General features: G+C 41.8%; 1 protein-coding gene across 4 annotated transcripts in view; it reads left to right on the top strand.

Annotated features, from left to right (window-relative positions):
• CACNB4 (calcium voltage-gated channel auxiliary subunit beta 4) overlaps positions 1-13203 on the top strand; it is a 466152-nt gene that overhangs the window by 433754 nt on the left and 19195 nt on the right. For all 4 annotated transcript variants that reach the window (XM_053918676.1, XM_053918674.1, XM_053918675.1 and 1 more), the window contains 2 exons: positions 2928-3079; positions 5471-5566. In XM_053918676.1, the coding sequence (XP_053774651.1) occupies positions 2928-3079; positions 5471-5566 (248 nt within the window). The remainder of the gene's footprint in view (positions 1-2927; positions 3080-5470; positions 5567-13203) is intronic.

Below are 13203 nucleotides of genomic sequence, written 5' to 3'. Positions count from 1 at the left end.
AGACTTGGGAAGTCCGAACGTGGCTAAGACAAAGTATCTTACCCATAAGCAAACAGAAAGAAAAAACAGGTGGTTACCACACTGTTTGAAAAGGGAATTATGAGCAAAGAGCTAAGTGTATAAAGAAAGAAAGACAGGAAGTAAGAAGTGTCTGAGAAGACATCCTGGAAGTTATATTTGAGCTGGTTCTTCAAGGCAGACAAGAATGTGCAAAGGCATCAGCATATATACATAGAAAACATTGTGTGGTTGAGAAACAACTAGTTTTGCACAGAGCACACCTAGAAAATGGGAGTGATGACATGTTTGAGGGTGACAGAAGACTGAAAAAAAAGTAGATTGAGGCCAGTAGATTAGGGCTCTATCTGCCTCGCTAAAGAGATCTCCTAAACAGAGCCCATGAAATGTTAATTTTAAAAGATACTGAGCAGTTGTTACACCCAAAATGTTTTCTATGGTCAAATAGATTTGGAAATTGTGGATTAAACAATGGGCAAGTTTCCTCATTGGAACACCTCTTATAGCTGTAACAGATACAAAGGGTAATGCGTGTTTGAAATTCCAAAAGAAACTATTATAATATGCAATATTTCTCTTACAAAAAACCTCCTTCTTCCCATAGGATATCTTAGGGGAATATTCTTCCAGGGCACTCACTTGGGGAAATGTTGCTTTGAGCATAGGGAGCCGTTGAAGTAGTTAAAGCATTGGGATGGAAAAAAGATCACAGGTGGTAGAAAAGCTGGAGAGAGATGGGCCCAGATCAGTCATGGTCAAGTTTGGAAGTGTTTGTTCACATTCCTCCAGCACCATCCTCCATGACTTCTCAGAGCTCCATTTATCTGAACAAAAATCACAATGACACTTCCATTGGAAGCCTTCTGAGAAATCAGCCTGAGGAGTCAAGGTTGTTGGGTTTGGTTAAAGTTTTGCTTTAAGAAAATTAGCTATGTAGATAAACATGCCTTTCTCTTCCTCACACATACAATTTATTTACTGCTTTAGGTGTACATATTATCCAGATATTGGACCGAATCCAGCATATAGTGTGGCTCTCTGCAGCCTCCTGGCTAGCTCTGCCCAAGTACCTCTCTGTTCATGCCAGAATGCCCATTGCCCACAAATTTTGTGCTGGTTAAGCAGGAGGTGTGCCTGCCCTCAGCGCCTGTCAAAATCCACACTTTTCTCCTTGCTGGTGCAGAGGAAATAAGGCCCAGGATTTCTGAGTTACTTACCTGGAGACTCACAGTGCCTCAAAGATTCTTTATACCAGAGCAGTCTGGTTTGTCACTGTCTTTTTGCTACTTCAGAAAATATTGTGTTTGGATTTGAAGCTTAAAGCAATATAGACTTGTTGTAGCTTGGTCCAGGCCAGGAGTTACATTAAACCACTGGCAGCTGATTAAAAACAATAAATGGAGAACATACCCCAACAGCCTGAGGCTGAAATTTACTAATAAATTTTTTATAATTTATTTTTTAAACTTCTCTCATAAGAAAAATCCTTTTTTAAAACTGTTTCTGACATGAGAAAAAAACTAGTGTGCTATTATTACTAACAAATATAGAATGTAATTTTAAAAAATTTTTCAAGTAAGCCTGATTGTCCAAATTTTTTACATTGCCATCCTCAAAGCTAGTCACCTTTCAAAGCAACATGAAATCTTTCAGTCCATTGGTATTAGATAATATGTAAACAGTATATATATTGACTCTTTAAATTCATCCTTCTAATACAATGATTTTGTGGAAAATAAGAGGTTTATACTATTAGGCAAAGCCCCAGAAAATAAAGTTACGTGATAGTTTTGAGCATTCATGCTCCCACATACTCTGTCAATACATTTGATTATCGAAGGAAGGGGACGTGAACTTGAGTTTAACTGGAAAGCAAAACAAACCATGGGATTCTGGTACATGCCCTTTCCAGGGAGGATATTTGAGCAACACTGCCTTTTCCTAGGCCGTCTTTGAAGTAATTTAAATTAGGTAACTTTGGCTACTCCTTGTAATTTGGATAAGATTACATTGTTAGTTCATACCGGTAGCTGAAAATAAAAAGTAAAAAGCAAACCAAGATCATCTCTCTGAAAATTGTTTCATTCCAACTTTGAACATGACCCAGTAAGTCAGGTGATTTGTTATATATATATATTTAAACCTTTTTTTATATTTCAGAAAGCCATATTAGGTTTTATGGATAATCTGTTTTGCTTTTAAAAGTAGCTGGATTGCTTTAGACATTGACAATAACTAGATTTTTTGTTTGACCGGATTCACTCATAGATTCAAATATCTTGGCTATCACAGCCACCGAATAGATTTGCATCTAGATACATTACAACATTTTAATATAATTGGTCTTAGTTTTATTTCAAATAAAACTGAAGTTAATTAGGCCTCAGAACAGTCCACTGGTCCTAATACTTAAGTAAAGACTTAGCAGTATGCTAGTTATAAGATTAGACCCAGAATGTTTAACCAAGGCTCCAAAAACATGCACATCAGTCAAAACAGGTGAATTGTGAGATTTTTTTAAATGATACCCATAAAATATTAATATATAAGTTGTTCATTGGTAGAAATATTTTTCCTAAATGTGGTTTCGGCTTCTATAGCCAAAATAAAAGTTCTTGAGACAAAGCAACAATAAAAAATAACATAGCTATGTCAGTAGCTAAATATTAGGGTGAATGTGAGAAGCAATCAAGAAAGCCATCTCAAATTTTCTAACAACTGGTTTTATACAAAATTCATCCCATTTCTCTCTTTAGAAAAGATATCTTAAGTTAGATCAGAATGTGTAAATTTTACACGTTCTGTGTTATAATGTAGACAAACATCTGAAAGGGGTACTATATTTTTTAAATATAAGAACTACTTAATGAAAGTAACCATTACTTGTTATTTATTATTTCTCCTTTTAGCGGAAGTACAAAGTGAAATTGAAAGAATATTTGAGTTGGCAAGATCTTTGCAACTGGTTGTTCTCGACGCGGACACCATCAATCACCCAGCACAGCTTATAAAGACTTCCTTAGCACCGATTATCGTTCATGTAAAAGTCTCGTCTCCCAAGGTAATGAGCTCATCTCTAGCTTAAGAATTAACCACTCTTTTTTTTTTTGCTCTGCTTTTATACTAGTGGGCAAGGAGAATGTCTTGTTTAGACCCCTTCTAATGAGCACAGCGTTTAATTCCCACAGTTTGTAAAGATGCTAGAAATTCTGACATAGCAAATTAAATTCCTTCAAAAAGCTCAGTCTATTGTGGTTCCCTAACCAGGCAGTTTTGTAAGAATATAAGAGAAACAACAAATTGAGGGAGGTGAAGAAAAGTAATCTCTGGCTTTTCGGAGGCTTTGGGTTTAATTTTGGTAAATTTCTTGGGTAATGTTGATTCTTGTATCATCTATATTTTCTCCCCAGTTGAGAGAGAATGTAGTTCAAAAAAAGGTATCTAGATTTATCACATATGAAGTCATACATCACTGAATAAAATCTCTTATGGAAACATTATAGACCCTTACATTTGTAGTTAGGTTGGGTTCTTTGAGGAATATAGTTATTCTGTGATTAAGCACATGTGATATTTGCCAGGTGTCTTCATGCCACCAGGGGAGAGAAAAATAAAAGTGAGACAGCCTCAGACTGGTCATTTTCGATTTGAGTTTTCTTTAATTTTTAAAAACTATTGATGTTGTAAAAAGTTCATATGAAATACGAGGTCTGTCCAGAAAGTATCCTGCGTGTGCCATGAAAAATAGAGACATTTATTGAAGACTATTCGAGATACAAAAAACAGTATATACATAGGACAGTGACACCTCAGTCCCCTTCAATGTAGGCACCTTGGGACCTCACACAGTTCTACCAGTCGCCAGCAGCTGTGCCATGGTGTTTTCCTGAATCTCATCAATGATCTGAAATCTCTTCCCTAGCAAAAGTGATTTCAGTTTTGGGAAAAGCCAGAAGTCCAGGGCACCAAATCTGGACTGTAGGGGAGCTGAGTCATCTGGGTGATTTGATGTTTCTCCAAAAAACTCTGCACGAGACGTGATGCATGAGTGGGCGCGTTGTCCTAATGAAGCTGCCAATGGTCAGTTCCCATAGCCGTGGCCTTCTAAGTCATCTGAATAGTTCTCACAGAGCAATGTTCAAGTCTAATGCAAAATTTGATGCAGATTTGTTGCTCTATTTGCTCAGTCATTTTGATACAATGGCCACACAATACACATACTCATTCAATCGGGTCTACCGCCCCCACTGACTAGTACAGTGAAGTCATCACTGTTCACACATGTGCATTCCAGTCCACTCTCCTTGGCTGCCAGGTTACATCAGTGTCAACCAAACCATTCTCATTATATTAACAATGGCTGGACTTTTTTTGGACAGACTTCGTATATACCTTTGGGAGATACTACCTTAATAATCAATGCTTTTCAGTGGCTCCAACAGTGCATTTTAATACTTAAATGCCAATTCAACTTCCAACCAGAACAGTAGTCTCCTCTTATGGGTGGAGAATGCCTACAGAAGCTGTGCCTCCCCAGCCCCTCTGTCGTCCTCGACCTTCCATTCTGGCACTGGTTCTGTGAAGGACGAGCTTGGGAATCCTGACCAAACCAGGACCTTTTGGGAATCATTAGAATGGATAGAAGTTACTTTAACTACCTGGAGATCTCGTTGAAGGGGACTGAAGGGGATTCAAACACCCTTCACTGCAATGATTTCAACCCCTCTCACCCTCTGCCCCAGTCACTGTAGGGTTCATAAGTATAAGAACTGGGGTTCTCATTGGCATATGTGCTGAGGTATCATAGAGCCTCATACACTAGTGCTGTTTTGGGGAGAGGGTGCTGTTCCAGCTAAAACGAACAAACAAACTAAGGGAAAGGGCAGTGTATGGCAAAATGCAGTTACAACAGTGCCCAAAACACAGCTGTATCACTGGTTTATGTGTGGCGATATACCAGTACAAATGTTTTGCTTAGATTTCTATCATGAGATCATCTTATTAATGTAAAAGTAGACTGGAATGCCCCAGTAATTATCAGTGACAAAAGGACCAGATATATAATTGATTCTGATATTTATCTGACATTGAGGTAGTGAACCAAAATATTACTCCTGAACAACTGAATTTGGACATAAATGACCTGGTATAGTTTAGTTCCCCCATTTTTGCAGGGCTGTCTTTGAAATCTCTGGGTAAAATGTAGGGGGTGGGGGGACTAGATCTCACCAAGAACTCACATGGAGTGAGAATAGGGAGAACACACCGAACCCACTCTAAATGAAAGCCAGTATAAGTAGATGATGTCATCACGGAGTTTATATATGATTTGTCACATTGCGTTTTCTCGCTATTAATATTCAGTGCTAAAGAGACTGTAAAAGGGGCCTTGGTTTATCTGGCTTTCTTCAGCTCATTGGCAGTGTCTCAGATTCATGTCTTCCTCTGTCAGGTTTTACAGCGGTTGATTAAATCCAGAGGAAAGTCCCAAAGTAAACACTTAAACGTGCAACTGGTGGCAGCTGACAAACTCGCACAATGCCCCCCAGTGAGTACAATCATTTTTGTCTTGATTGTTCTTGACTCGTTAGGAGAGGGGGTATTTTTCTTTTCCTATTAGCATTGTCATTTTTATTCCAGAATGATGGTGAAGATGATATGCTGTCATACACCTAATGGATTTCTTGAAATAAATGGATTCAGTCATGTTGGCTATCCGCAGGCATCCGGAACTGGTGGTGTCTGCCGTGTAATACAAACTGAAGTTAGTTAATCCAGTCATGTGGGACTTTTATGAAAAGAAAAGAAAACATATTGACTTGACTTTCCTTGACTTTTCTGCTTGAAAGTCCTGATAGGTGTAAAAGATTGCCTATACCTTTGGTGGTTGAGAATTATTGGAACTAGAAGAGTCCTGTGGAGAGAGCAGGTGAAGAGGTCAGGGTTAAGTAAAGTGAAAAAATATATTATAGCAACTTTTTTTCCCAGTGCCATCGCCAGAAAATAGCTGCTGAGTTGGAAGCCAAGCAAAGGATGGGAGGTGGGGGGGCGGGTAGCCACTATCATGTGGGTGGGTCACCAGTGGCTGATCAGTATCTACACCTGCCCAGCTGACTTACTATTTCTGCCTGTGTTTCTCTAAAGGAAATAACTGTTTTTTTCTACTGATTTGAACACTAGATTTATACTTGTGTAAGGATTATTTATGCTCTGTGAAAGCATAAAATTCAATTCAGATGTTTACAAAGACAATACAGCATAGCTGTTAAAAAGTAGACTCTGGAGCCAGACTGCCTGAGTTCAAGTCCATGCTAGGGGTTACATCCCTACTCATGTAATCCTCAGCATGTACCTACCGCGTTGGGTTTGTGTAGACTCAATGCGTGAATATGTGCTAAAGCTCTTAGAACAGTGTCTGGCACGTAGTAAGTACCATCTAAGTGTTTCTGCTGTAATAACTAGATGTACTTGTGTTGTGTCGTACCTAACCTGTCAGGCTCCCTAAGGATCTGTGTCTGTCTGGTTTACTGTTGTATCTCAAACTCCTATCACAGTAGACCCATAATAAGTATTTAGTGAATGAATGAAAGGATGTACAGGCAATGAGTAATAATGCATCCTTTTACTAGATGCTTACAATGGGCCAGACACCATGCTAGATGTTTCATATAGATTATCTCTAATCCTCACAGTTACCTAGTAAGGTAAGTAGTATCGTCCCCATTATATGGTTGAGACAACTGAAGGCAAGAGGTGAAATGATTCCCCTAAGGTCAAAGCAAATAAGGATTAGATTTATGATTCATCTGGCTCTAAAACCAGTTTCCTCCCCTCAAAACCCCACCCTGCTACACACACACACAACTTATTACCTGCCTGCAGATAGATAATTTGGATGCTTGGAGTCCGGAGTGCCGTGTTAAGAAGTCTGACTTCACATTGTCTACCAGTGAAGTCCCCTCATACAATGGATTGTGTGATTGAAGCACTGGGCAAATACGGAAGAACGTCTTACCCAGTTGAAGGACACTAACCTTTATTGATCAGCTACCAAGAGCCAGGAACCATTATTGTTTTCAATTTTTAGAACAGTCTTCTAAGGATAGTTATGTCAGTTAGCGTCTTCTGGGAAGCAGAGACCTAAATGAAATTAGAAGTGCAGATTTAATGGAAAAAATACCAGTGAGAGATAAACGAGAACTAGCAGGGGGAGAAACCTTCAGACCTGCTGCAGGCCTGACCCTGTGAAAGGAGTGGGGCAAGGAGGGAGAATGAGTAGGAGGAGCCTCAGACTATAATGCAACCTAGAGAAAATCTCAGTTGCTTACATGGGGATCCCCAGAGAAAAGATTGCCCATTCAAGGAGTCTCATGTTGGGCAGAAATGTCCAGGCTCCAATCCCAGTAATGTGCTCAGGCATTGACAGGGAGCAGTCTGGGGAGGCGTGGCCTCAGCTTGAATGCTGTGCTGGACACTGAGGGTGCAGCAACCCAAGTCTGTCTGCTGCCTACACTCATCACAGCAGACTCTCACCCAAGGGGACATCTGAGCACTCACTTCTATGACTGCCCTAGTAAATAACAGTATCCTTCCTTTCTAGAGGAGAAAGGAAATCCCTGGTCAAGAACCTGCTGGAGGTAGGAATTAGCAAATGTGCACGAGGATTCAACCCTAGATCTATCTGACGCCAGCAAACCTCTGCCCACTATGCCACCCCACCACCTCTACACAGAGTTGTGTAGTGTAAATGAATCTCTGGTCCCAAACTTGGCCGTGCAAGAAATAGTACATTTTACATTTTGACCCCCCACTCCACCAGGCAGGCAGGATCTTTAGCTATGCTTACAGCCACATTTACCCTAACCAAGAGCAGAACAAAGACCCCAAGTTGTAAGGGTAGGACTGGTGAGGAAATTGAGGGAGTGAGGGGAAGAGTTCCAATTCAGAAAACCATTCACCAGGTCCATGTGATTCTTAAGGGTGGATGTGCTGCTGTATCAAGCTTCATGGAACAGGGGATCTTTGTAAGGCAGGGAGGTACATAGCCCTCATCTCTCGAACATTGCAAGGGAGCTCTCTTCTCTGTCTGAGGGAGGGGAGGTGTCTTCCTCTTTTCCCCTCTTGTTGCTATTAAAGGAACTTCCTCTCAGCTTTGATTGTACTAAAAGCATCCTCACTTTCATTTCCAGAGGTAGTTAGTAAAATCTCTCCAGCCAATTTAGGCTTTTGGGAAACAAAACCCAGGAGGGGAAATGGAGAGCTGGCAATTTCCTGCTACAATCTCCATCCCCCAGCTTCCACCTCTTCCTCTGCTACTTCCCAGACAAGGGAGAACAGACCCTGCCACCTATTTGAATGGTGGACAAGAACAGGGAAAATGGTAGACAAGAACAGGAAAAACACAGGGTGGTTTCTCAAAACTTGTTTGCCATGTGTGTCTTCACAAATGTAGAAAGGTCAACACTACGAAGGCAGTGGATTCTGTGAGGTCCCAGAAGTGGTGCTAAGATCAGTGAGAGGGACTTGCAGTCAAAATGGCAGCATAGGTAAACACGGCTCGCCTCCTCACAAACCACATCAAAATTATAACTGAAATACAGAACAACCATCACTCAAAACCATCAGAAATCGAGTTCAGTGGAAGTCTGATAACTATGGATTTAAAGAAACCACATCCATCCAGACTGGTAGGAGAGGTGGAGTCTTGGATCTGCTGGTCCCTTGCCCATGTATGGTGGATAAAAATTTGGGAGAGATCTCTCAGAGGCAAGGGGTCACAGCCCCACACCAGGCCCCCTAGGTCAGGGTTCCAGTGCCAGGAAGATAAGTCCCCATAACTTCTGGCTGCAAAAACCAGCAGGGATTTAGTTGGTAGAAGACACTTCTGGAGTCCCAAGCAGTTCCCCTTAAAGAACCCACATAAAGACTTATTCAGACTCACTTCCTCTGAGCTCCAGCACTGGGGTAGCAGCTTGAAAGGCACCAGTGGCATACAGGGAGGAACTGAAGTATCTGGCATCAAGGCGAGAGCTGGGGGACAGCTTTTTCCTAGGGAGAAAGGCAGGCAGAGGCCATTTTCCATTTTCTGAACCCTATCCCCACAGAGCCACAGAGCCAGCGGGTGGGAGCCATATCTGAGACTCATCTTGGCTGACACTGTTTGCCCTGCCTGGGAGATTCCCTGAGACTCTGTCCCACCTAATTTGCGGGCTCACTCAAACTGTAATGGTGATTTTTCCATGTGAATGGCTGGTCTTGGCTCATGTTTCATAACTTCCTAAATCCTATCAAGCAACAGCCAGCCTCAGTAAGCCCCCAGCTCCTGTACCTCTTGGCAGGTGGGCACAGGCCTGGCACTAGTAGCTGCCAGCTTAGATTCACAGTTTGACTTTGCCTGGGAATCTCCCAGCCCAGCACAAGGAGCAGTCATCTCAGATTGCTTTATAGCTCAGGCAGGGTGGCCCCAGGCAGAACTTAGGTAGGGGGTAACCTTGGCCTGCACCACCCATAAAACCCCAGGGCCTGCACACACAGTGGACAACTACTGACCACATTGGAACACCACCACCCTGCCCCTGCACAGCTGATCCTCCACAAAGGGTGGGGATTTTTGGTCAGAGGTAACAGCCAGTGCTTGAAGCTAACTGGCCTGGCAAATCCTTCCCATTGAACTGTGAACAGCAATAAAGGCTCAACTACAAGGGGAGGGCATACTCAGCCCACATGAAAGGTGCACCTCAAGTACTCAGCTTGGATGGTAGGGGAGGCTGTGCCACTGGACCCTATAGGACATCTATATTAGGCCAAACTACCATGACAGGGAGTCATAGCAGCTCTACCTAATACATAGAAACAAACACAGGGAGTCTGCCAAAATGAGGAAACAAAGAAACATGACCTAAATGAAAGAACAGAACAAAACTCCAGAAAAAGAACTAAACAAAATGGAGATAAACAACCTATCAGATGCAGAGTTCAAAATACTGGTTATAAGGATGCTCAAGGAACTTAGTGAGGACCTCAACAGCATAAAAAAGATCCAGTCAAAAATGACAATACACTAATTAAAATAAGGAACAATTTACAGGGAAACAACAGTAGAATGGATGAAGCCAAGAATCAAATAAATGATTTGGAACATAAGGAAGCAAAAAACAATCAATCAGAACAAGAGGAAGAAAAGAGAATCCAAAAAAATGAGGATAGTATAAGCAGCCTCTGGAACAACTTCAAGAGGTCCAACATTCACATCATTGGGGTTCCAGAAGGAGAAGAGAAAGAGCAAGAAATTGGAAATGTATTTGAAAAAATAATGAAAGAAAACTTCTCCAATTTGGTGAAGGAAATAGACAGGCAAGTCCAGGAAGCACTGAGAGTCCCAGACAAGATGGATGCAAAGAAGCCCACTCCAAGACACATCATAACTAAAGCGCCAAAGGTTAAAGATAAAAAGAGAATCTTAAAAGCAGCAAGAGAAAAGCAGTTAGTTACTTACACAGGAGCTCCCATAAGACTGTCCGCTGATTTCTCAAAAGACACTTTGCAGGCTAGAAAGCATTGGCAAGAAATATTCCAAGTTATGAAAAGCAGGGATGTACAGCCAAGATTGCTCTACCCAGCAAAGATATCATTTAGAATTGAAGGGCAGATAAAGAGCTTCCCAGACAAGAACAGACTAAAGGAGTTCATCATCACCCCACCATTATTATATGAAATTTTAAAGGGACTTAATTAAGAAAACAAACAAGTTCAAAACTATGAACAGTAAAATGACAATAAATACTTATCTATGAACAATTGAATCTAAAAAAGAAACTAAGCAAACAAGAAGAACAGAGACAGATTCATGGACATGGAGAGTGTTTTAGTGGTTGCCAGATGGGAGGGAGGTGTGGGGGAGTGGGTGTGACGTGTGAGGGGCTTAAGAAGAACAAGTAGGTAGTTTTAGGATAGCCATGCGGATGTAAAGTACAGTATAAGAAAAGGGCCAAAGAACTTAAACACATGACTGATGGACGTGAACAGTGGTGTGGAGATTTCCTCATGGAGTGGGGGTGCCTGGTGGAGGGGGGCAAAGGTGGTAAAATTGAGATAACTGTAATTGCATAATCAATAAAGTATAATTAAAAGTAAAAAATAACACTTCCATAAGTTAAGCTACCTCAAAAAATAAAAATAAAAAAGATTAGTGGGAGTTTCCAGGAGCAGGTCTGAGTGGACTTAAGAGCTGGTGGGACTGTCTAGTTTCATTAGTCTGAGTGGTCAGACTGACCCCCCAGGAGAAAATCATTTCACAAGTCTGTCCAAATGGAAATGCCAAAAACAATGGGCTGGCTTTCTAAGTAGTGAGTCCTTGTTTCAGGACTATGGGTGGAGTAGGCTCTGTGAACGGATGGCAGATATATTGTGAAATGAACCTCCTCTGGTTAAGGCTGTGGGTGTGGTAAGCTAGCTAAGATATGAATATGGTATCTAAGATTCCTTCTTGGCCCTAAGACTCTGATTCTGTCTAGATTTTGGGAGTGATCAGCATAGACATATTATTGAATCCCTGTGGGTTGTGGAGCCCAGGGAATAGGAGAATGTAAAAATAAGATACATCAAGTCAAATGATATCTCCATTGTTTCAAAACATCAAGATCAGATACTTCTACAGATCCCCAGTAGGCGTGTCTGAGGACATGACATCCATGTCTCCATATATTTGAACCAGACAGACTTCAAATATTTAGTCATCTCAGTCCCATGTGGCTCTCTTGCAATTAACCTTCTTGGCAAGTATTAAAACACACTCAGCAAACATTATTTAAGTATTAGGCCTGGTACCTCTCTAGGGTAAGGGATACAAAGGCATGTCCCTGCCTTCAAGGAGTATATGGACTAATAAGATTACAGTTTGTTAAATCAACTCTTGGCGAACAATTTGGTAGGTCATAAATCTCATAGATTGAAAGAGTGGTTTAGATCAGTGTTCCTTAACTCAGCACTATTGACATTTTAGTCCGGATAATTTTTTGTTGGCAGTCCTCTGCATTGAAGGATGTTTGGTAGCATCTCTGGCCATTAGCTATGCTCAAGTATGACAACCAGCAACATTTCTAGACATTGCCAAATACCCCCTTCCCCCATCTCTCCCCCCTGCAAGGGGAAAAATCACTTCAGGTTGAGAACCACTGGATTAGATTAATAAATGCACAAGTTTTGGTAATCATGTTATAAGAAGTCTCAGTAAGTAATTCCTTGAGATACATTTTAGGTGAATTTAACCTGTTTCTTGTTAATTTGATCTTTTTATGAGATTGAGTTTATTAACATTGTTTCCTAATAATACTAGAGAAAATACTTGTGTCCTATTAAAATGAGGAATCATACTGCTGAGAGAGTTGTATATAATGCAACGTGTTACTGCTAATGAGTGCATAGAATGCAACGTGTTAGGTCTGAAAGAGCTGGAAGCAAGAAAAGATATGTGCATGTTAAATGCAAATAATACTGTCAGCTGCCTTAGTGTTACCGAGCGGAGTGATATTTGGGTGTCTGATGCTGAACACAAACATAAAACAAAAGTTGGTGGAGAAGAGAAAAGGTATTTATTGAAATGTTGCCCAATTTAGGGGAGCAGGAGACCCCCTAACTCCAGGCCAATCTCTTCCACAAAACACAGAAAGAACCCAGCTGCCCCCAGAACCAGAGACAGGGTCTAGAAACCCTGCTCCATCCTTATCTGTCCTTCTGGGGCACAAGGATGCTACGTGGACATCTCTCTGGCTTCATGCTCCCTTCCTGGAGTTATGCTTGTGGGGCGGATGCCACCATTGCCTCACCGCAGCTTCCCATGTTATGGCCTGGGCCCTGCCAACCTCTGCACCTGGTCATCAGCGGATCCATCCGCGGGGCCCAGCATTCAAGGCTGCTCGCATCCCCAGGGCTGGCAAAGTCTCTGGCCACTGATCTCATAGCAAGAGAAGGGTCGCAGCCTGGCACTGTCCGTTGAGCACCCAAGATGTCGCAGCATCCCATAGGCGGCCGCCAGAGCAGGCTCCCCTGGGGTGCAGCCCAGCTCACTGGGCTCGGCCTCTGCCAGCCGGTCCTCAACCACGTGAGTGACAGGCAGGAGAAGGGCCGCAACTCTGCCTACCCTCCATTTGAATCTTTAGCCCCAAAGTTCCATGCACGCTGGAAACA

Source organism: Desmodus rotundus, chromosome 2 (genome assembly GCF_022682495.2).
Source record: "Desmodus rotundus isolate HL8 chromosome 2, HLdesRot8A.1, whole genome shotgun sequence".
Taxonomy (NCBI): Eukaryota; Metazoa; Chordata; class Mammalia; order Chiroptera; family Phyllostomidae; genus Desmodus; species Desmodus rotundus.
The sequence above is the reverse complement of the archived record's forward strand: the minus strand, read 5'-3'. Positions and strand labels throughout refer to the sequence as shown.